The sequence below is a fragment of the Malus sylvestris genome, chromosome 9 (genome assembly GCF_916048215.2).
Source record: "Malus sylvestris chromosome 9, drMalSylv7.2, whole genome shotgun sequence".
Taxonomy (NCBI): Eukaryota; Viridiplantae; Streptophyta; class Magnoliopsida; order Rosales; family Rosaceae; genus Malus; species Malus sylvestris.
Window position 1 is genome coordinate 8,999,191 of NC_062268.1, and position 25,689 is coordinate 9,024,879.

General features: G+C 37.9%; 1 protein-coding gene and 1 pseudogene across 1 annotated transcript; one reads left to right on the forward strand and one right to left on the reverse strand.

Annotated features, from left to right (window-relative positions):
* Window positions 1-11,347: 11,347 nt before the first annotated feature.
* Window positions 11,348-12,181, forward strand: LOC126634223 (uncharacterized). The gene has a single exon (XM_050304719.1). The coding sequence runs from the start codon at window positions 11,559-11,561 to the stop codon at window positions 11,925-11,927; it is 369 nt and encodes a 122-aa protein (XP_050160676.1). The 5' UTR covers window positions 11,348-11,558; the 3' UTR covers window positions 11,928-12,181.
* An 8,032-nt stretch (window positions 12,182-20,213) lies between these two features.
* On the reverse strand, window positions 20,214-23,882 carry LOC126633760 (protein GAMETE EXPRESSED 1-like; annotated as a pseudogene).
* Window positions 23,883-25,689: the final 1,807 nt, after the last annotated feature.

Here is a 25,689-nt window from a genome sequence, read left to right on the forward strand (position 1 = left end):
CTTTGTAGATGAAGCTTTCTAGGTGAAGCTTTGATGGTGAAGCTTTGTAGATGAAGCTTTGTAGATGAAGCTTTCTAGATGAAGCTTTCGAGGTGAAGCTTTGATGGTGAAGCTTTGTAGATGAAGCTTTCTGGGTGAAGCTTTGATGGTGAAGCTTTGTAGATGAAGCTTTCTGGGTGAAGCTTTGATGGTGAAGCTTTGTAGATGAAGCTTTCTGGGTGAAGCTTGGATGGTGAAGCTTTGTAGATGAAGCTTTCTGGGTGAAGCTTTGATGGTGAAGCTTTGTAGATGAAGCTTTCTGGGTGAAGCTTTGTAGATGAAGCTTTCTAGGTGAAGCTTTGATGGTGAAGCTTTCTGGGTGAAGCTACGTAGGTGAAGCTTTGTAGATGAAACTTTCTGGGTGAAACTTTTTGGATGAAGCTTTTTTTTTTTTGGGTGAAGCTGTTTTAAGTGAAATTTTTTTTTGCTGTGTATGAATAGATCTATTGTTTGGATATAAGCCATTGTTTGGTTGTTCCTTTCTTTGTATAGTCTTGTCGACACATACTTAGATTTTGTTTCGTGTTGGATATATCTGCTTTGAGGTTTCAACACTTGAGTGTTCCATTGCTAGGAATGTAAAAGAGTGAGGGCCAAGTTGGCTAAATTACCTCTTTAGTGAATTCATTGCCAAATGGCCTTCATTACATAGGATGCCGAACGGCTATAACTCAACACTTGTACATCGTGAGTCTATTTGTAGTAGTACTTCAAGTGATCAGCGTTCCATGGATGGCCAAGGGTCTTGCCATCGGAGCTTCTAAGTGTGTAAGAGCCAGGGCGACTGATGCCAATGACTTCATACGGTCCATCCCAGTTTGGACTAAGTGTGCCTTCACTCGGGACTCTGTCGCAGAGTAATCTTTTCTTTAAGACCCAGTCTCCTATTTTGAAAGAGCGAGGCTTGACCCTATAGTCATAATAGTTGGAGATGCGCTGCTTGTAGGCGACATTCCTCAAGTGAGCTTGGTTTCTGTGTTCCTCGACTAAATCCAAGTTGAGGGTGAGTTGTTTGTCATTTTCACTTTGAATGTAGTTCTGGACTCGGAATGTTGCTTGCTCGAGCTCAACAGGGACAACCGCCTCTGTGCCAAAGGCAAGTGAGAATGGAGTTTCTCCTGTTGAAGTCCGATATGAAGTGCGATATGACCAAAGAACTTGGGGTACAAATTCTGGCCAACAGCCTTTAGCTTTGTCCAAGCTGGTTTTCAAAGTGCGCTTGATTATTTTGTTGATGGCCTCAACTTGTCCATTAGACTGGGGATGAGCTGGAGAGGCAAAGCATAAGTTGATGTTGAACTTAGAGCAGAACAACCTGAACTTCTTGTTGTCGAACTGTCGCCCATTGTCAGTGACTATCGCATTGGGAATGCCGAATCTACAAAGGATGTTCTTCCACACGAAGTCTTCTATCTTTGCCTCAGTAATGGTTGCCAAGGGTTCTACTTCGGCCCACTTTGTGAAGTAGTCCACTGCAACGACTGCGTAACAGACTTTGCCCTTCCCTGCCGGCATTGGGCCGATCAAATCAAGTCCCCACTGGGCGAAGGGCCAAGGGCTGATCATAGGAGTAAGAGGCTCTGGAGGGGAATGAGGAATAGCCGCATATCGTTGACATTTGTCACATGAGCGGGATACTTTGATGGCATCCTGGTGGAGTGTTGGCCAGTAATATCCTTGGCGAAAAGTCTTGTGTGCTAGGGACCGAGATCCAGCATGATCTCCACAGACTCCCTCATGTATTTCCCGAAGGACGATTTCCGCCTCGGCAGGCGTAAGACACCTTAAGTATGGCAGGCTAAAACCTCGCTTATAGAGTTGATCATTGATGATCAGGTAGCGGGTAGACTTGTATCGAATTTGCTTAGCCTGGACTTTATCATTTGGGAGGGTGCCATGAGCAAGGAAATTATAGATCGGGGTGATCCAACTATCCCCCTGTTGTAAGTTGCATACTTCTGCGGCCATGGTGCTTGGTGTTGCCAACAGTTCGACATGAATTTTTCTTCCAATCTTGTCTTCCACAGCCGAGGCGAGGCGAGCCAGGGCGTCTGCATGACTGTTTGCCGCTCGAGGAACTTGGGTGATCTGGTAGTGGAAGTGCTTGAGCAAAAGTTGTGTTTGCGCAAGATATGCTGCCATGGAGCTGTCCTTAGCATCAAAGTTGTTGGTAACTTGGTTGACCACCAATTGGGAGTCACTGAAAATATCAATTTGTTTAACCCCGAGGTGTTTGGCCAAACGTAATCCTGCTAGAAGGGCTTCATACTCGGCCTCATTATTTGATGCCTTGAATTTGAAACGAAGAGCATACTCCATTGCTACTTTGTCGGGTGTAGTCAAGACTAGTCCCGCTCCACAGCCCTGTTGGTTGGATGAGCCATCAACATACAGACTCCATGCTGGGGTTGTTGGTTCTATCTTCTGAGCTTCCGGGGGTAATGAAGCCACTGCTTCAGGTGTAGAAGCAATGTCAACCGGATATGTGAAGTCGGCAATGAAGTCTGCCACTGCTTGGCCCTTCTCAGCTGGCTTTGGTTGGTAGGAGATGTCAAACTCACCCAACGCTATTGCCCATTTGATCATTCGCCCTGAAGTGTCAGGACTTTGGAGTATCTGTCGAAGAGGATAATTGGTAAGCACGATGATGGAGTGCGCTTGGAAGTAAGGGCGGAGTTTTCGAGCAGACATGACCAATGCCAGAGCCAATTTCTCAATGTTAGAGTACCGTGTCTCCGCATCTTGTAAGGCTTTGCTAGCGTAGTAGACAGGTCGCTCAATATTCCCATCCTTTCGAATGAGAACAGAACTTACGGCTGAAGCTGATACCGATAGGTAGATAATGAGAATGTCTCTTACCTCGGGCTTGGAGAGTAGAGGGGCTTTACTCATGTACTCCTTGAGGTTTTTGAATGCCTCGGCACATTCATCAGTCCATGTAATGTACTTCCTACTTCCCTTAAGTGCTTTAAAAAAGGGAGCACATTTGTCTGTGGCCTTAGAAATGAACCTGGTTAAGGCTGCCACCTTGCCAGTAAGGCTCTGGATGTCCTTTGAAGTTACCGGTTCCTTCATGTCGAGGATTGCTTTGATCTTCTCGGGATTAGCTTCAATGCCTCGTTGGCTAATCATGAAACCTAAGAATTTGCCAGAGCCTACGCCGAAGGCACATTTGTTGGGGTTTAACCTCATTCGATACCTCTTCAAAATAGTGAAAGTTTCAGATAGGTTGGTGATGTGTTGGTCAGCATGTTTGCTCTTATCATCAACGTAAACTTCCATGCTCTTCCCAATCTGCTCGGCGAACATTGAGTTGACTAGTCTCTGATCAGTCGCTCCTGCATTCTTTAGGCCGAAAGGCATGACTTTATAGCAGTATAGTCCTCTGTCGGTAGTGAAGGCTGTGTGTTCTTGATCCGAAGGGTTCATGAGGATTTGGTTGTATCCTGAGTAAGCATCCATGAAGCTCAGGAGTTCACACCCGGCCGTAGAGTCTATAAGTCTGTCAATAAGAGGAAGAGGGAAGCTATCTTTCGGACACCCTTTGTTTAGGTCGGTGTAGTCAACACACATTCTCCACAAGACCTTTTGAAGCAAAAGACTTTCTTTGGTCGGATTTTTCTTAACAAGGACCACATTTGCTACCCATGTCGGGTAATTGACTTCGCGGACAAAGCCTATGCCTTTGAGTTTTTCAACTTCTGCTTTCATTGCCTCGTATCGTTCAGCGTCATAAGATCTTCGCTTCTGTCTCACCGGCTTGATCTTGGGGTCAATACTCAAACGATGACAGATGACATCGGGAGACATGCCTGGCATGTCCTCGTATGACCAGGCGAAGACTTCAGTGTTCTCTTTCAAAAAAGATATCAATGCTAACCGAAGGGGTGGTGACAATGTGGTGCCAATCTTCACCATGCGATCTGGATAATCTCTTGAGATAGGTACCTTCTCCAACTCTTCAGCAGGTTGGGCTTGCTGGGTGAAAGAGTCATCTCGAGGATCATCGGGTTGATTGTTGCTATCAGGAAGATCCAAGTTCGCTTCATCTAGGCTGGTCTTTGTGACTTGGTCATGTACAGACAGGGTTTCCTTGGGTCCGGGCAAGTGTTGTTGCTTAACTGAAGTGTTGTAACATGATCGTGCACTAAGCTGATCTCCTCTGATGTAGCCGTTGCCATGGGGGGTTGGAAATTTCATCAACAGCATATGCGTGGATACCATAGCCTTGAGATCATTGATGCCTGTGCGCCCAAAGATGACATTGTATGCCGTTGGGCAGTCAACCACTAGGAAGTTAGTGGTAATGGTAGCCGTGTAAGGGCCTGTACCAATAGTAAAGGGTAAATGTATGCTCCCTAAGGGTTGCACGATATCACCGGAGAAGCTTATCAGAGGAGAAATCGAGCGATCGAGCAAGTGTTCAGCTACACTGAGTGCCCTGAAAGCTTTGGCAAACATGATATTGACCGAAGCCCCTGTGTCTACGAGGATTCGTCGAACATCAAAGTTGGCTATGTGAGCCTCCACGATCAATGGGTCGTTATGAGGGTAGATGATGCCTCTTTCTTCCTCAGGGTAGAAACATATCGGATCCCAGTTAGGCTTTTGATACTTCCCTCCCCTGATGTCTTCCACGTGAAACACTTGGTGACCAGGCCTCAGAATTCGTTCACTGTTTTTCATGGCCCTATTGGAAGATTCAGATATGGGTGTGCCGCCGCTTATGGAATATATGACATTCACCTGGCGTTGGTTACGGTTATCCCTTTGAGGGTGAAGGAGGAATTGATCAATTTTTCCTTCTCGTGCCAAAGCTTCAATACGATCACGGAGGATGATACATTTCTCGCTATCATGGCCGTTATGCTCATGGTAGCAACAAAACATGCCCGCGTTATTCGGGGGCGTGTAATCTGGGTGCCTCGGCTTTGGCTTTGGTATCAGGTGAGCTATGCTGGGGTAAATGGCCGCGCCTGTGGCATTCAAGGGCGTGTATGTCTCATACCTTGGGGTAGGGGGTATCTTGACACGGGTTTGACCCACTGCATTGACTGCCTGAGGGCGAGCGTTATTGTGGCGATACCCTTGGTTATCGGGATAGTGTCCCTTACTCTTTTTACTGAAATGAGAGTGGTGAGGATGTAAATCCTTCCTCTTGCCTTGAAATTGATATGTCTGTTGATTCGGCGAAGCATTATGCAAGGCATGGGGAGGTGCCACTGCTGTTTGGAAAGTCGAGGTCTTCTCATTTAGGTGAGTCTGGCTTCCACCTCCCACTTGTTGATAAAGGATGGTTGTAGGGGGTTTCTCCTGATATGTCTTTGCCTCGGCGGAGGCATGGTTATAAGCCTGCGCCATCACCTCAGAGTAAGTCTTCCAAGTATTGGCATTGATCATGTATTTAAAGAAACAATCACGTAGGCCTGCCGTGAAGGCTTTGAGGGCAGTCTTGTCGTCTGCCTCGACACACCGGGAGTATTCATGGCTGAAGCGGCCAGCATACATACGTAATGACTCGTCTGGCTTCTGGCGGATAGTGTACAGGTCATCTGCAGAGTGCAAGCGATCGGTTTGGAAAATGTGTTGGGAAACAAATAGTTTCCTCAATTCCTCAAATGAGTCTACCGTCTCAGGTGTAAGACGACAATACCAATTTAGAGCTCCGCCAGAGAGGGTGGAGGGGAAGAGAAGACATCGCTCTTCGTCAGTGTGCATCCGGTATGCCATGGTGGACTCAAAGAGGTTAAGGTGCTCAATCGGGTCCTCTTTTCCAGTATAAAGTTGCAAGCCAAGCTTTTGCTTTGTCTTTGCTTGAAGGGGGGTGTTGAGGATCCTCCTTGTAAGAGGGCCAGGCCTGGGTTGGTTCCAGTCAGGTATTTCAGCCTGACGTTCAGCCTTCAACTTGTTTACTTCCTCAAGAAGTTGTAGGACAAGGGGGTCCTGAGCGGAGTTATGTGCCACTGGAGCTTTCTTTCGTAAATCTCCATCTCCTCTTGGAATTAGGAAGGTTTGATCAAGGGCATGTGATTTTTCCCTGGACTCGCTGTACTGGCTTCCAGGGTATGTCTGTCGGAACACCTCTGAGTCCCCTGTACCCTCATGTCTCTCTAGGACTTGTTGCCCATTCCCCAAATTGGTGGCCGGCTCGGGCCGTGGCAGGGGACCGAGTCTCTCAGAAATCCTTGGGTCATTGATCTTTGAGCTTATATGGATGGAATTCTCTCGACGTTGCTTCAGGAAATCCCGACAATCGCGAAAGACGGCTTTCGATCCTTCTGCCCCTTCAGCAAAGAGGTGTCTCCCTCCACTTCTCATGGTTCGGGTCGAAGCAACTGGGTTAAGAGAAGCCTCATGTTGATTATCAAGTCGAGGGGTAATCTGTTCCCTATCAGGGATATCTATGTCGAATGCATGTGACCCTCCATGTTGGAGGGCACCCAGTTGATGGTTGACTTCCACGGGGGCAACAAGCTCGCGTGTCTGAGCTTGCCTAGCTTCGTGGAGTGTCTCGAAGAGCTTCTCATATTGCTCATGGAGGACCTCATTCCTCATTGCTATCTTGTTGTTCTGAGCTTCCAACTCATCGACTTTAGCTTGAAGAAGAACTCGTTTTCCTTCATTCTTTCGTTGTTTCGCACTATGTGCAAGGGGGGTGTCATTCTGTGTGCTGTGGCTTCCTTCGCTTCCCATGTTGGAGAGGGATGCCTGATCAAAAGAAAGTGTACGAATGATAGAAACCAGCTTGACACAGCTGAAGAGAGTAGGAATAAGTGTCGTTTCCCACAGACGGCGCCAAATGTTGATGCACAAAATCAGCGAAGACTTTGGTACAACAGAAAGTGTCAGGTTTTGTGACCTTCGCTTGGTTGCTTCGGTCACTAGTGAGGATAAGTACGTAAATGAATAGAGACAGAGAAGCAAACACAGGATGTACGTGGTTCACCCAGATTGGCTACGTCCACGGAGTAGAGGAGTTCTTATTAGTAGTGAAGGGCTTACACAAGTACAAAGGATCAAGCTCTCAATTTAGTGAGTTCTTGTGAATGATTTAACACAAATGGCATTAGGCAATATTGTGGGGGGATGACCCCTATTTATAGAAAAACTTGTAGCTTTGTCACATTGACATGTGTCATGTTATGATTGGTTCTTGATGTTGACACGTGCTGCGCTCTGATTGGCTTCTAATCTTGACACGTGTCGAGTAGTGATTGGCCTCCTGGTCGGAGGGGAACTCTTCTGGGTCCTTGACAGTATAGCGTTGGCCGGTGCTCGGTAGTTTCGGGATTGGTCAAGTATGGTACAAACAAATTGAAATTTAAAACAAATTTGGTGTTAGGTTACATTTTGATTTTAATTCTTTGAAGAGTACTTTTATTAAATTCATATTTTATTTTTGTTATTTAATGTCTCCACATTAAAATTTTGATTTTATTAATATGCACATTTTAGTTCTTCCAATTATAAATAAATCTAAATGAGAAAACATTAAAAGAAATTAGTGACACACAAGAAAAATATGTAAATATATAAGTGTACAAAAATAGCTGTACTAAAATATATTATAATGAATTAGTGTATCAAAATGTTTGTACTGAAATATGCTTATAATGAGTTAGTGTACCTAAATATTTGTACCGAAATATATTATAAGACTATCTCTAATGGTGATCTAAAACCTAAAAATATTTAGCCCAAAAAATTTAGGTTTTAGCCCAAAAACAGCTTTTCTGCTCCAACCCTTATGACCTAAAATTTTAGCCCGAGATTATCAAAGAATGAATTAAAGCTATTTTTTTATATTAACTTTAAAAAAAATATTATGTAGACTATCCTAAATTAATTATATGAACATTTTAACCTAAAAATATTTAAATTCCGATAAATTTTGAAAAATCACTAAATCAATACATGAAAATCATGATAAACCACATAAACTTAATACAAACGACATTTAATAAACCACATAAACTTAATACAAATGACAATTAATAAACTACATAAACTTAAAAAAAAAAGATAATTAATAAACCACATAAACTTAATACAATCGAAAACTCATAAACTCATTTGTTCAACACCTTCATTGTTGGCAAAATTCACACCTTCATTGACATCATTTGGGGGCGGGGTTTCACTATGAAATAATATTCCCCATTGTTGGTCCGCATCGGTTCCCCACCCCAAACAATCCTTGAGGATGTTCCAAGCATAATGCAACTTAAAAGCTTGATTTTTTGGTGTAGTTCTTGTCGCAAATACATAAAAACAATTAGTTGCAAAATACTATTATGTACATGACAAATAAAATATCAACAAAGAAACTCACAATTTCTGAGGCGCCCCTTCCACTAGGCATGTTAACAATGGCTCTCTCCAAGCTTCTCTTCCACAAAGTGCACACTTTGTTGATAATCTTCCACCGATCATAAACACCACCAGCTTCCCTTCGACTAGCGTTGGAGTTTTCATGGAACTTATCAATGATTTTACCCTACAAGACCTTTCTATTTTGATTCATGTCGATGGCACCATCTTTGCTAATAGAAATCCATGCCAAACATAAAGCAATATCTTCGTCAAAGGTCCAATTACGACCTCTAACATGCTCTTTTGCCATCTTGAAAAAATTTGGAAATGAGAAGAAATGGTAGAAAGAAAAATTGGAATAATTGTAGGAGAAAAGTGAGTTTTGTGTGGATGTTTGAACAAATACATAGGTATTCATAGAGTTTTTGGTTGAATTTTGAGTTAAATTATTATTATTTTAATTATTTTAGCCGTTGGATTTTAATTTAGACCTTTAGATCTTTTTTTTACCGTTAAATTTGATTATATTTGATCTAAGCCGTTGAATTCAATAAATATATAAATGTAAAATGTTCATATAATTTTTTGAACTAAAACATATTTGAACGTGGACCGTTGGATTAACCAACGGTCCAATTACCACCACCACCCGATGAAGAAAAGTAGCCGTTGGCTATAGACAAAACTTGACAAACCGGGGGACACACCCACATGGGTGGGGTCCACCTCGCTTGAATGCAGGTTGAAGGCTTTGCGTGTTGCGCGTGGAGTAAGTGACAGAGGGCAATTGGGCTTCACAGCCCATGCTTCAGTCACAGAAGCTGGGGTCTACTCCAATTTGTGGCCTAAACTTGGGCTGATATTTGACCTCTATTTGGGTTTTAGGTTTTAGGTTAATTTTAGGTCATGGGTTGAAGTGGATTTTGAGGGGAAAAAAAGAGGAGAATTATAGGTTTTAGCCCATTGTTGAAGTTGGTCTAAGGAATTAGTGTAGACATAATAAATAAAAAAATCATGAAATTACAAAAGAAAAAAAAAAGACATGCAATATAAATGTTGGCATTTAAATAGATCCAATGGACTAAACTCAATTTTAGATCTTGTACAACCACCACGGGGTGGTCCAGTAGTTGGAGATAAATTTTAGACATGTATTCCACACAATATGTCCTAAGTTCGATTTTTGACGTTGGTGAATTGCATGATGGTGGCCAAAAGAGGTTGAAATGCCTCTGTGAGTGTTCATGGCCTTTGGAATGATAGACTAACATGGTGAAGCCACTAGCTGATCCTTTTTTTTTTTTTATATAAAAAAAAGATCTTGTACCAGGCACTAATATAAACTTCATTTTGTTTAAGAATTAAAACCTAATTTTGTAATAATTTTATTTTTATAACAAGGTTTTTTACATTTTAGTAATTTGTTGATAATTATAGGATTTTGTGAAACGAAACTAATTGAAGCATGCAGGTTCATGAACTTCCATCACTATGGACCTAATTAATCACTTTTCCAGTACTCAAACACTAACTTGTTTATTATGTTTCTTTTCCTAAAAGAAGCAGCTAGCTAAAAAAATAAAAGGAATATGTGAACAAACCAGCCTGGTTTTGTTTCTTTCTTGAAGGTATAGCCCTAATAACTGTGGGTTGTATAAAAATAAGATAAAACAAAAATAAGCTGTGGGTAGTAGCTAGTTAAAAGACAAGTAAATGGCAATCATGTCCAAGAGCACAACGATTAAACTATCCATTATAGAAAAAGTAATGTTTCTTGCTAAATTGTTGGACTATATCACTTCCTTAATGTAGATAATATCGTTTATTAATAAAAAATTGTTGGACCATAACATATATAGTTTTGTCGTGACAAATTGTGAATTTAAATGCTTTAATTATAATTAGTTCTTGAGTGATTTTGTGAAGGAATATGCTAGCTAGTACCCTTCTCACTTGAACTTTTTCTTTCTACCTTCTCAACTCTCCTTTTAACCCTACAATGTTGTTTGATGATCGGAACTATCAACTTTCTAGGTCACCAACTGTGCAAATAATCAACTAAATCAGAGTTCATTTAACTGTTTAATTAACGTTGTTGAAATTTAGCATTTTAAGTAATTAAGAAACATAACACCAACTGTGCAAATAATCAACTAAATCAGAGTTCATTTAACTGTTTAATTAACGTTGTTGAAATTTAGCATTTTAAGTAATTAAGAAACATAACTCGTATATCCAATAATTGTTAGATTATTACTAATCAATTTTTAGTTTATTTAATTTATTTGTACAGATAATATTTGAAAAGTGATTTAGAATATAAACGCTTTGGATCATACAACACTACATATGATAAGAATATAAGCCACAAAGAAACATAAAGATCAAATAAAAAGCTTGCTAAGATTTCTAAGTAAATATTTAGCAACAATCCCAACTGATAGCTAGGTTACTATGCATGTTGATTACACCTGTAAGAGACTGAGTTGTAGTGATAGCCAAGATATCAGAATTCATCACACAAAAAATTCCAGTATTTGATTCTCTCCTATGTAGTCCAAATCTGGGACCCGACTGATAGCTAGTAGACTTCCTTAATTATGCATCATCCGTCGTATGTGTGTTATGTATCCAAAAGAAAATATATATTCGAAGTTCAGTAGTTATCAAATGGTTGAAATTTTCTCATCATAAAATGATTGGTACCACACCATGATCTGATTTTTGATACGATCTGTAAGTGTCCCAAGCTTCATACACACATATGTGGGACATCCTCAGCCCTCAGTTTTGTACCAAATGAACTGTAAAGGTAATGCCAAAATTTTAAAAATTCACTTCTTTTGTATATGCTAAAAATGTGTACAAAATCAGCACAACAGGAGGGGGTTTTAATTTGTAATAATGTTAGATAATTAGCTAGGCAGCTTTGTGGGAATGTTGGCCTTGATATTACCCCACAAAAATAGGAATATATATATGTGAATGTGAACTTCCTTATAAAAAGGCACACTCAGACATAAACCCTTTGTGATAAACACTAGCACTAGCAACTCCACTATCATGCCATTATCAAAAGCCACATAGAAAATTTGGCCTCCCCAAAAGCCTTTTCCTTCAATTCACCAAATTCACAACCAAAATCTTCTGTTCATTAGTTTTCTGATTCCGGCAAGCAATTAGGCATCCGACCGGTGATTCGAGAGATGTGGAGTATGCTAGCAACAATGAGGCAAAATCTCCACAACATAAGGAAAAGCCCTAGAGTAGCAGATGAGAGCATGGTAAATGTTTGGGCAGGGAACCCAGCACCAGCAGAATTGCCAATTTTTCCAGCACATCATGATCATCATCACGTGGATAGAAGATCGTTGCCGCGTATACGTTGGATTAAGGGGTTTAATTCGCTGTTGTACAGCGTTGTACTCGTGCCATTTTCTGTGATTTCTTGCTTTTCTCAACCTCATCATGTTCATGGTGCTGATGGGGTGTGGGCATCTGGTGAGTTTTCCCAGATCACGGAGATGAATCAACTAATGGTAAGTGATAGCATGCGCTATGCCATCTTGATGTGAAAAAAAATAATGAACGTAACGATTGTAGTTGATCATCTTGTTTTTGTAGAAGTACTACTTGCATGGATTGGCAAAAGGTCTTACTTATAGATGGCCATCCATATAAAAATGTTTCCCGTAGTTTTATCAATGATATGTTGGTGAGGTACTACATCTACATATATACATACATGCCTATGTATATATACAATAATATAATTCAGCTTTAATTTTGTTTTATGAATAATATGGGATGGTGTGGCTGCTTAATTTTATTCTCCCAGTACTCTATTTAGTCGTGTATGTCAAGGAGCAAAATCAATTATATTATGATATGTTTAGGATAATTCATATTCCTTTTTTTACTTCACACATACTTTTGTTGATTTTTTGTCATCTATTTTCTTCAATTCATTCAATCTGACGGTTAAAAATTGAGAAGTATGTGAGAAATAAAACTGAGAGTGTGGATAACGCTATCCTATTTACAGTTCTCTCCAATTTTGGTGAGAGAATCATTATGTCCCACTGAGAGCTTTTTTTGCCGTTGTGTGAGTGATCTCCATTCTGATAACTTCTATGCCGCTGCCGACCTTAGCTATGGCTAGTGGTAGCTCTCTGCTCCTCTTCCTTTCTGTTTCAGCTTGTGTTTTCCCTCTCTCTCTTGATCTCCCGTCGTACACTCCTCTTGCCTTCAATCTCACTGTCCTTAGCCCCAAACTCCGTCCTCCACTTCCCTCCACTCCCTGATGCCCGTCCACCTCCATGTTTCTCATCAATCTGATTCATACTCTTCCCACTTGGCTTCGTCCCTCCGTGGTCTACAACATCAATCTTGTTTGCCTTTTGGCATTGTAGCTTGCGAACCGTGAATTTTCACAGGCTCTCTTTGATTTGTGGCTGCAATCTTTGTGGTGATGATCGGTAGAGAATGATTGAGCCTTATTTTCTTTCATTTGCTTTACTTCTGGGGTGTCGTTTGGTTGGATCTCAGGCTAGTTTATGTTGGTGGATCTGTGATGCTATGGCAGCGGCGGGGGTTGCAAGCGGTTGTGTTTTGCATTTTTATTTTGTTTTCTTTCTGTTTTGTTTAGTTTTGGGGTCTATTTCTGTGTTGTGCTTATCTTGTAATTGAGCCTCTGCTTGTTTACATTTATTTTGTTTGTAATAATATTTACCTTCGACAAAATAAAAGTACTTATATCATTGTTAAAACACAATGACTAGACTTCACATAAGCAAATTTATTAATCCTATTTGACTTACTACATTTTACATATTTTGGATGTCTAAAGTACCCCTAATTACAATTTTAATGTATACAATTAATTGTATACACCGATTTCAAAAGAGAGATTAATAATTCGGTATTATTGTATTAATATTTTTTAACAAACAATATTATCTCCACTAAAGGGATGGATGAATGGGCTAAGCTTCACAATGGGCTAAGAATAATGTGGTTCAAATTTACTTTTTGCTAGAATCGAACCGAAGAGTTCTCGTTTATAAGTAAAGATGAGTACTATTAGACTATAGTAATAAGTGGATGAATATATGTTTTAAATTCATTGTGTATTATAACAAATTGGAGATTAAGGTTTGTGGCCAGAAAAAAAAAGAAAAAGAAAAGAAGCAGCATCCACTTTACTTAACAAATATAAAATGATATGATGTTTTGATTCCTCTAAATTGTTTTTTAAATTTGCATAATATTACGTATTTTAAATTTATCTTAATTTTTTCACCAAATTGAAAATCTAAAACGGCACTATAAAATGATTTACCTACAAAATAAATGAATATTGTTTGATTAAAAATTAATTTACCTATATTTTACATTAAAATATAGGTGTTTTTGGCTTGAACTTTTCAAGATTCCACAATTGTATCGACATTATTAATTTACCTTTAATTAGTTTCAATATGCATACACAATGTTGTTGGAATATTTTGTTTAGTAGTTAAAGAGATTAAGATACAAAGGCATGCACCTTGTTGTCTGTACGTTTGTACTGGTTGATTGCTGAGTGTGGAGGAGGGAATTTGTTGCCTTTTAAACATATCTTGGCTCATATTCTAATAGTTCAATTTTTTTTATGAGTTGAGTTATTGGTTAACTTTGGTTGTAGAGGTAAAACGTGCAATCAAATTACCTTCAATCCCCCACTCTTACTTCTTTGTTAATTTGAAAGGTGTAGATTAGCATGATGGTGCTTATATATCTATTTGTATAGTGCTATTCACACACTTGTTTTTACTTTACACACATCCTTGTTAATTTTTTGTCATTGATCTTCTTCAATTTATGCGATTCAACGGTCGAAAATTAAAAAAAGTGTGTAAAAAGTAAAAATAGGTGTGTGGATAGTACTATCCTTATATTTTTATGGACACGCTTCAACATACATACGTGAAAGAGAAAGGTGACTTAATGTATAGCGCTCATTACATTTTACACCCTTAAAATTTGGGTGGTTTTCAAATTACGCTATGAGGTTTTAATTTTTTTCATATGCATCTTGAGGTTGAAAACTGTATCAATTTATGCCTTTTGTCTAAGAAATTATTTGTATCCTTATTAAATTGATGACATGATGAGCGTGAAACTGTAATTGGATTAGCATGTAAGCTATATTTGTACCAAATTGACTAAAAACTCATCAATTTAATAAAGAATTAGAGGTGCAAATAGACAAAAGGTATAAATTGATACAATTACAAAATCTTAGGGTGCAATGTGAGAAAATTGAACCCTCATGACCTTGAAAATCACTACAAACCTTGAGGGTGTAAAATGTGGTTAGCCCTAATATATATAAACATGGGTCCGGATCGAGGGACACATTTTGACACACTTTCTTGTAGTTTGCATTTCCTAACTTTTTTTCAAGGATCCAAACCATTTACGTTTTAATTTATCATTCATAATTCATCTTGCAAAAAGATAGACAAATCCAAAACTATTAAGATATTATTTTTTAATGAAACAATAGACGGAGACGGATATGGTTTTGCAAAGAAACACTATAATGACAATCATTTAGTCCAATGATCATATGGTTTCAAATTTAGAATTTTTTTTTTGTGGAGGTGATATTTGAGGATGGCCTAAAAAGAAACAACAAAGTAAAGGTATAGGGGATGGTGATGAAAACTGTCTATGCGCGCGCGCACACACACATATAGTAGCTTTTACTTGTATTAAAAAAAAAAGTTACTTTGAGGAAAAATTAATGAAATAATGAGTGTAAGATAATTATTTTGCAATACTAATAATATTTCTTTATTAAAAAAAAGAGAACAGAATACTCTATATGTAAACCAAGGAAAAAAGAAAAAAAAAATAATGGTCCTTTGGCCAACCCATCAATTTTTGGTCCCAAGATACATGGGAATAAATTCCAGTGTTTACCTACAAGGCTACAAGAAACCCCCTACCGAATTTGACAGAAACCTACCACATCATGCGTTACTTGACGAATATTTATGCCCTTCCCAAAACCTTGTTTTTCCTTGTATTAGACATATATATTCAAATAAATATAAGGTTTTGTTTGACAATATATATATGGTTTTGATGATTGAGTAATTGATGAAATTGGGGTTCCATCATAAAATCAATTGGCAATATGAGGAGTAGTCCAAGACTATATAAGCACATAGCAAACATTGTCCCTCACCAATGTGGGACAACTCTCAACAGTAATGATGAGGGGACCCTATGAATTGTGTTCAAATTACCAAATAAGAGGGGAAAGAGGGTACGAACGTGGCTTGGTTTTTGTCTAAAATAAGTGGGAAACAAGGATAGAGTCAACTGCCCCAACCTTTGTCCAAAATAAGTGGAATTTGTAGGAAGTCATGTGTATACTAGCTATTGCAGTTGTGGTCACCATGCCATCCCAACAAATCATTTCATTTAAGATTTTCTTTTTCCTTGTATGATGATCAGTCCATTCATTCATATCCACACAAAAGAGTCTCGTTTCATAAACCGTATGTGATGAGTTTGATAACATTTTGTATTAGGTCTCCGATATGTATATTTTCATGTAAAGATATGAAATGTATAGTCAAATTTGAGTCACTCCTCCTGATGAAGTACACACTGAGAAATTTGTGTTCAAGAATAGTTGTCATTGTGAGTTTTGTGGAAAAAGGATGTGTTCCATTTAAATCGAAGTATGCATTAATTAAACAGTAAAATTAGGAAATAGAAAACGCCGTAAAACTTGCCAACAGCAATGGCATCCTCATGCACTTTTTTCAGTGTCAACCTTTTTATATCCTTATTAAGGAGTCGTACTCTTTTTCTTTCTCAATACCGTTTTGTTGATTGCTTCATATGTTTCTTAATTCGACAGGTTACCTATACATTATTGCCAACAACAATATTGGCCAAAACATCGAAAAGAAAATGTTTGCACGTTTCTGGAAACGAGTAATACTTTCCTTTTATATATGAAAAACGCTTTCAGTGGTTATGTATAAAAATCGTTGATCTTTTTCACGTGTGGAAAATACTATTTTAATAGTGTTAATGGTTGGTTTAACTATATGCTTGGTAGATGGAGCTAGGGTGACTAGAAACCTTTTTGAAATCACACAAATATCTCTGTTGGCCGGAGTGGAAAAATGTGCATTCAACCAAACTTAGCCACATATTTGTATACAATTAAAAATTTAAGAATGTATAAAAAAATAAAAAATTAAGAATCTATCATTAGAGATAACTTGTGACACAATAAAATAAATTCAAAAATCTCGATACATGATAAGTAAAACAAGAGTTTTAACTACCATAATATTGCATAAAAAAATATTCTCTTTTGATGATATTTTGTAGGGCTGGGGTTTTAATTAGTCTCATGGAACAAAACAATTACATATGTATAACATTTGTTTTTGTCAATTAACATAATAAAAAAAAAAGAGTTTTACTTATAAAGACAAAATTATAAAATACATTTCATATCTGGTTTTGAATCATTTCAAAAGAGACAAATCCTAATAAAACTAACCCAAAATTATGCAAACCAAAATTTTAAAATTTCAGTCACGCCCCAATAGACTTGTTACTTAACCAAGCCAAAACTACAAGCTGACGCTATCTATAAAAACTTCAAACTGATTCTAAATTAGTAAAAATCAATTTTTGCACTTTTGCAATATCAATTTCACATTCATGCACTTCTGCAAGATTAGTTTCAAAATTTCCAGCATTTTTGCAAGATCAATTTCAAAGTTTTCAGCACTTCTGCAACATAAGTTTAAAAATTCCAGCACTCCTCTAAGATCAGTCTTGAAATTCCAGCATTCTGTAAGATTAGTTTATGAGTTTTCAGCACTTCTGCAAGATCATTTTCAAAATTCCAGCAAATCTACAAGATTAGTTTCAAAATTCCAGCATTTTGCAAGACCAGTTTCCAAATTTTAGCTCTTATGCAAAATCAGTTTCAAAACTTCAGCATTTCTATAAGATCAATTTCAAAATTTCAACACTTCTACAAGATTAGTTTCAAAATTTCAGTACTTTTGCAAAATCCCTTTCAAAATTCCAGTTTTAAATTTTCTACACTTCTACAAGATCAGTTTCAAAATTTCAGCACTTCTACAATATTAGTTTAAAAAATTTTAGTACTTTTGCTAGATCAATTTCAAAATTCATGCAACCAAATAATCAAAACCTAAATCAAATATAAATATAAATATATATATATATATACATATATATATTAAAATGCTAAAAATAAAAAATCTCAATCATTCTCATAAAAGAAAAATTAAACTCATAAATCTAAGGAATAATTAATACGAAGAAGAAGAGGAGGAGAGAGAAGTACGAATAAGAAGTAGGCACTGTTCTAAAAATCCCCGCCTAGGCACTAGGCAGCTGGTCACTGCCCTGATTAATGCCTAGGCATTTGAAAATTAAGAAAGGGTGCCTAGACCAGCTGAGGCGCCCACCTAGACCGCCCAGACCCGCCTAGGCACTTGGCTAGGTTGCGACTCACTTAGACAAAAAATAAATAACTTTTGATTTGCATTTAATTTTTTTCAATAAATTGTAAGAGACTTGTTGAATACTTAAATGAACACACACTAGCTCCCCATGTTTTTATTATGTTCCAATACTTCATAATACATATGTCATTCTATTTTGTAGTTTATGATGAAATTATATATATTTTAAGTATAAACAGACACTTATTTACACGAAATATAATGGATTTACTTAAATCCGCCTAGTCCGCCCAGGCGCCCGCCTAGACTCCACCTAGCCGCCTAGGCGCTAGGCCCCAGCCCACCGCCCGACTAGCGCCTAACGTCTTTTAGAACCTTGGAAGTAGGAGAGAGTGAAGGACGAAGGAGAAGGAGAAGAGAGAAAGAAAGAGAGGTAGGAAGAAAAAGGAGGAGAGGGAAAGTGAGATTTACTGAAGAAAAAGAGGAAAGAGAGAAATGAGGAGATTATCTTTCAAACATATAAGGATAAAATCGTAAATGCAAAGACAATTAACATCATCTACCACATGAATACGTTTTGTTTCTCTATGAAATAAATAAATAAACTTTGTCTCTCTTCAAAATACAGTCTTATAATTTGGTTCCACATGTAATTTCTTCTTCAAAGGGAATTACAAAGCATATATAGAGAAACCAATGATAATGCTAAAAGAGTAACTATCAAAGAAAAGATACCCTCGTTAATAATCACTAACTAGAAAAAAAAAAGCAACATATGCAACTAAAGTACTTTCCCGTGCCCTTTAATTTGATCTTATCTTTTGCTTGATGAATACGATTTTAAAGTGCTAAGAGCTCCAATTATCTTATGACCAGTTCTCACTTTTTATACAGATTGAAAATGACATGAAGAATAAAGTAGATTATCATGGAAGACGGAAATAATTGAGTCTCAACAATGACTAATAGTAATTAAGATACATGTACTTGATGAAAAACACAATTAAATAAGCTAGTTAAACTAATTATCAAATTATTACCAATTCCTCTCTCTTTTTTTTATATAATTTTGTTGCTTGTTTTTCTAATCAAAATTTTACTTTCTACGGTAGCATCAAAGATTATGAAGTTGCCTTGTTGGTGACATTTTTGTCCACTTAAGGATTCTGAATTGTAAATCCACCTGCCAACGTTTTGATTAGTCGCTTTTGGCTTTGTTTTAATCATGATTATGGTATGTCAGTATCAGTTATGTGCTATATTCGACTTCAAGGCTTTCCATATATATATGAGCAGCCAAATCAAATCCCAAATCTAATATTTTAAAACAATTAAAAGTGGTGAAAGATTCTTCTGTTAATCACTTGATTTGGATTTGTATGTGCATGTATTTGATAACAGTGAGTCTTACATATCAAACTTATGTATATGAAAGCAAACAAATAAAATAAAATTATGAGTGACAAATTTTGCGACCATCTACTCACATCCTGTCAAATTTATTTATTTCCAAGATTGTAAGATCCTTTTTTTAAAGATAATAAGTATTTTATTAGTCAAATGAACGAAGAATATGATTACAATTTTATGATTACAAACGCAACAGAAAGACAATACAAAACATACTCCACATAATCACATTTAAACAAACAGAAAGATAACGCTCACGAAGTTTGTGCACTTGGCAAGGATTATGCAGAGGAAGCTCTACATTTGTTGGAGGTGACTCATAGTAGGGGTTTTGCCAACAATTGCAAGATTATGAATGGGTGGTGCGGTCTTTCCATCTTGGGGTCGAGGCAATGGTTCGAGGAATTCACAAACATGTTTTCTTGTTGTTGCAAAGTCTTCTGTGATAGTACGATGTTTATCTTGTGTGTCTTAATGATGTTAGGTTAGATCGTAAGGCTTAGGCCTTGTGAGCTTATCTTTTATGTTGGTTAGATGTGGAATCCTTGATAGTTAACTTTTCTCAACTGACGTTTTTATATAATAATTCTAGTATCCAGTATTAAATATCTTTGTAAAACTGGATTAGATATTGTTGATGATAACGAATGTTGATTTACATACACAATCACAAAAATATTAGGAAAACAGTAGTAATCTAAGACTAAAATGTTGTTCTCAATTTCTTAGCAAAAACATGGCAAACAAATTTTTACATCAAATCAGATAGGACTGCGAGTGGGACTGCGTAGATTATATCTTGGAAACTTTAACGAAAAGCACCCGGTACTGTTCACTTTAACGAAAAACCACATTTTTACACTAAAAAGTCAATCCTGGTACTATTTACTTTATCCTTTATTTTGTCCTTATCATTAAAACTCAAAGTTTTCAAGCCCTTTTCATTAGTCTTCCTTTATATCTTCCAGTATATGAAGAGACTGCACGTAAATTATCTCCAACTTCTTCCTGGAAATGCTTAGAAAATGTCGCCCGATACGTCTTTGTCAACTAATGCAGACCAGTCGGATTCATCATCTGATTCCCATGACAACTCTGCGTTTTTTCGCAAGCTTATAACCTCCTCTGTTAGTTTTTGTAGCATATTGTAGTATAGCCTTTCATAGTCCCTGAAAATTTTAAAACACATAGACATGTTAAATCCAAATCATAAAAACCAACTATATAATTTTAATGTTTGATGAGGTCTTTTCACTTACTTGTATTTCCAACAAGCATATAATAAGTGAAGGCCAGCGTAAAGCACATAACGTTCCTGAGTCCACTACCCCACCGAGTCCGTTGTTCTATTCCCTTTGTTGCAAGTCGAAGGACTGCAAATTCGAGCATGAATGCAAGGCATAGAACTGTGACAAAAAATGTTCACTTACAAGTTAGTTACAAAATCACAAAACATATTTTTGTAAAAAACGAATAATGGATGATACACTTACACAAGTAAAGCCAGTGTCTCACTGGATAGGTTTGCTTTGTGCTGGTTAACATGTAAATGGCAAGCATTGATATGAAATAGAAAACGACTGCTTTCATTGATCGTGTTTCCACCAGCAACGCGTCCTGCAAGGCAAATAGCCTATCCAAAGCAACAAACATGGATGACTGCTTCTGTTCAAAAGCTTCCTGTATACATTAAAATGAATCAGTGTTATGTTAATCATAAAATTATTACAAAGAGAATGGAACGAAAAGAAATAGTTACTTGAGCTTCCAATATGGTCTGTGAATTTTCAACTAAATGGTCATGAGCTCGTTGAATCTTCTCTTGGCTTTGAAGAAGCCCTTCCTGTTTTTCACGGCCAAATGTAGTGAACTGCTGCAATATCGCCCTGCAAATTTTAAAATGTGTTATTAGCAACATTAAGACATACAGCTTGATAATGCCTAAAATTTCCTCACCACCATGACTAGTGCATTATGTCTTACTTTCTCTCTTTTAGAGCTTGGGATTGGAATTTGGTCAGAGACTGAAGCCCGTTAAGCGCTTCAGATTGGCCATTTAGAAGTTCCTTTTGCCTTTCCAAGGAAATATCAGCTACATTCCCAATATCGTCCACCTTGCTTTGCAACTAGCTCATCTTTGAAGACAAGGTTTCTCCAACTACTCCTATCTTCTTCTCTATTTCACTAGTCTCATCCTGCAAGCTGAGTATTCCTTTATCTAAGATGTGATAAGATTCATGAACCATTGCCATCCCTGCTTCCAAGTTTTCCTTCATTTTGTGCTGCCCCATCTGCAATAGGCTTCAATTTTCTTGGACTTCTCGAGCACTGCCTCTGACTGCTTCACTATCTCACCAATGTGATCACTGACATTCTTGGAAGTTTGAGCCACTTGTTGTGTTTGTTCTTCAATTGAAGTCAAAGACTCGTGTATATCTTTCGAGCCCTCTAACAACTTATCTGCCCTTTTCCGCTATGTTCTCTAAATTTTTCTCTGCATAATCGGATGATTTTCTTCAAATCATTCACCAATTTCTCTGTCTGATGCCTGAATATACCAGACTGTAACTGATGGCAAATGGAGTTGGTTTCAAGATAGAATCACGGTACGTGTTTTCATGGCGAAGATTTCTCTGTGGAAGGATGCTCGGACCTCAACACAGCTTCCCAAGAGATTGGCACTTTGGATGTGTAGTCGGGCTCTTGCTTGTTGATGTGCTACATGAAGAGGACACAGTTAGTTCTGAAAGGTGCCTTTGTGAGGTCTTAGGTGTAGGCCTTGAGGCTCGCAATCAAAACTAACTGAGTGTTAGGCGTGCCACTACTATCTCAGTATAGCAAATGTAGAACAAGACTGTTTTAAGTCGATTACTTGCACCCCAAGTTACTCAGACTTTTTGTTATAAAAGGATTGTCATGGATGGGTTAAGTCCATATTAAGTTCTTTTTCTTACCTTGTAAATAAGGACTTTTAGTTCATAGTCTTGTAAGTTTGAATGAAGGGAGTCTAGATCCCCTTAAGTCATTTGTTTGATCCTAAATTGCTTTTAATGATAACATATCCATTAAACTAGCCGGATCCAAATGCAAATGAGACTCTTAAAGTGGGAAAACAGGTGGAAATAACTTGAATACATACTGGAGAATGCATTAAGTAATAGATCTATAAATTCAGAAAACAAACAAAGAGCATCGGGCAAGATTTCACCTTGTTTGTCAAGGTTGAACCTCTTGCAGCTACTTCTCTTTGAATTAACAGGGGTTTATATGCTAAAAAGGGATGGATGGTAAACAAGTTTACACAAGGGAATCGATACTACGCCACTAAAGGAGTTATCAGAGCTTTTAAACTAGAGAAAGATAGGCTTTCTAAGGAAATCTAGACAAGAGATAGCTTGTCGCTAAAAAGGATTGAATCTGGGTTGATTTTAGCTTTTGGATGCAAATCTGGCTAGAGAGCAGAGTTTGTATGTTTGTTTGTTTGATTGATTGAGTGTCCTTGTCTCTGAGGCCTCTTCCTCCTTTTATAGGCAGATTAGCCCTACTGCTGCAACTTCATCTTGCCCGAAAGCACTTTTAGGGTAGTGAGTCATCAACTTTTTACTTGGAATGCCACTAGAAAGTGTTCTTTGGCTGGTAGTAGGTTAGTCTTCATCACTTGTCACTTCAATAGTAAGCACGTGACTTATATTTGGCTAGGAAGGCTTTTGGGTTTTGTGCTGGGCTTCGGGCAAGTCCCCTTTTAGTTGGCACCCTTGGGCTTTCCTTCATCTAAGTCCAATGTTCAAATATTAACCCAAACAACGTGTGAATAGCATCATTGTCCAATTTTTCAAGACAAGGTTTCATAGGAGATCCTACACAACATGTAGGACAAGGGCTAGTTCCAGAATCCTTTTGAAAGCAATTGCTAAGATCCCAAGCAAATCTCTTCCTCTTATTGTTGTCAGCCGCGGCCATCTCTGAGCATGCTCCAAATATTCCTTTATAAGCATCATGCCAACACGAATTAGTGCCCACTAGTTTTCTTCTAGCATTGTTGACACGTTCAATGCCTTTTTCATCATTGAGAGAATCCATAGAGAATTCGGAAGCAGTATTGTTTGTACCATACTTAGAGCCTCCGTATTTAGACCTCGTATAAATACTCGGGGGACTCAAATGTAATTATGTAATAAAAGAAGGGGCAAATATGTAATAAGTGAGGAGCTCTTATTCTATAGAATGACCCTTCACTCTCCTCATTAAGGGAGGTCATTTTTTTAGGCCATGGGAACATCTCTCTCATCCTCAAAAGCTCTCACCCTTTCCCTCACAATCCTCTTAGAGAAATACAATATCAGTGTGGACGTAGCCCAAACATTGGGGTGAACCACGACACATCTTGTGTTATTTACTTTCTTGCAGATTCACGGTCGGATTTACGTTGTTCCAAGACCCCTTCGGTTTTGTGCAGCAACAAATATCACCAGATAATTGCGGATTTTCCGGAGGATTATTGTCGGTGTTGCTGAAAGAAGAGGACCAAAATCATGACATACCAGACCTTGAGAGAGTTAGGAAGATCAGGAGGAAAAGAAGAGACTGACATTGTCCCATCTGAGCTTCTTTCCCTAGCAAAAGATTTTCTTCAAATTTTGTATTTAATTCGAATATCCGGTAACCTGCGTTACGAAACCCTAATAAGTACCAGAAAATAACATAAACTATAAACTATATACTGCTAGGAAGTAGAAAGGTTAAGGCATTTCAATAAAAATTGGCGCAATAGACAAAAATATAATAAAAATCAATGAAATCCTTATTTAGAATGCATTGAAAGAGAAAGAGAAGAGGAAAAAAGAAAAACCAATACAGAGAAACAAAGGTGATCGTAAATTTGATTTATCATACCAGTTGTGTCTAGAATTATGTTCGTACATATTCACTCCAGTAGAAATAATAAGCACCACATAGCCTACTAAATGAAAACTAATGATTGCCTTCGAATTCGAGGGCCCGGCAATATGTGCTTAATTATGTCGTTTTGAAGGCCTCTTCATCATTTCAATTTTGTTCTTTAAATTGAAATTTGACGTTCAACTAATATGATTTAGTCCCCCTAAGGAGAAACTGTAGAGAGAGGCCAGGGACACACCCTACATGCAGGGAGAGACGGGCCATACAACCCACTTCTAACAACATCGATATTATCCTAAACTTGGCCCACTTCCAACAATACCGATATTGTCCCAAACTTGGTAATTATCACCTGCACAATCCGTCAGAGGTAGAGTTTTATCACAAAAGACCTCAGTATTAATTGAAGTGGGGTTAAGGTATTTAAACTATTATTTCTTTTTTTGTATAACCAGTGTAGGACTCAATAGAAACATAATTAAAGAAAAAAAATTACAAAACAAAGACTATTACTTTTCATCTTCCTTTACAACTCTTTTGGAATCAATTATTTGATGGCATAAACAAAGAAGCCAGTCCAAAATCCTCAAAGGGGTGAAATCAAAACAATCAAATATCTAGGAAAAATCAGACAAACCTTCAAATCTATGCAATCGGATGGTGAAAATTGAGAAGTACATGCTGTTCGTAGCAGGAATTTCCTTCGGGGATGTTCATTGGCCGACAAGCACACAGCTCCCCGAGAGGTTGGTGCCGGTTGATGCTTTCTGTCGGGCTTCTGCTTCACTGGTGGGCTTTATCGGGCAAAGCTTGTCGGGCAAGGCTTGTTGGGCAAAGCTGAAAGAGAAGGACAAAGTTAACTTTGAAATGTGCCTTCGTGGGGCCTTAGGTGTAGGCCTTGAGGCTCACAATCAAGATTAACTTTTAAGTGCTCAGGCGTGCTACTGCCATCTTCAGCATGGCAGATGTAAAACGAATGTTGAGTTTTAATTGTATATATATCCGAGAGACTATGTTAGTTATGACAGGTGCCTTTGTGGGGCCTTAGGTGTAGGCCTTGAGGCTTCCAGTCAATAACTAACTCAGTACTCGAACATAATGTCCGCTTCATTGATTGTATAAGTCTTATAACCATTATACTTCTGATTACTTGAGCCCGACGAGCAGAATGAATCCAAATAGGTGCCTTTGTAGGGCCTTAGATATAGGCATTGAGGATTCCCATCATAATTCCTTCTATACTCAAACGTTCTAGCCCGAGGAATAGAATGAATCCAAATAGGTGCCTTTGTAGGGCCTTAAGTGTAGGCCTTGAGGCTTCTTATCAGAATTCATTCCATACTCAAACGTTCTATGGTAATCATAATATAATAGAAATGAAACTAAGGAATAGGTCGATTACTTGCGCCCCAAGTAACTTCGGACTTCTTGTTATCAAAGCTTGTTGTGGATGGGTTAAGTCCACATAAGGTTCTTTTTTATGCCTTGAGGCCAAGGACTTTTAAAT

Coding starts and splice junctions, on each gene's coding strand:
- LOC126634223 (XM_050304719.1), top strand. CDS start 11,559: ATGTGGAGTATGCTAGCAACAATGAGGCAAAATCTCCACAACATAAGG.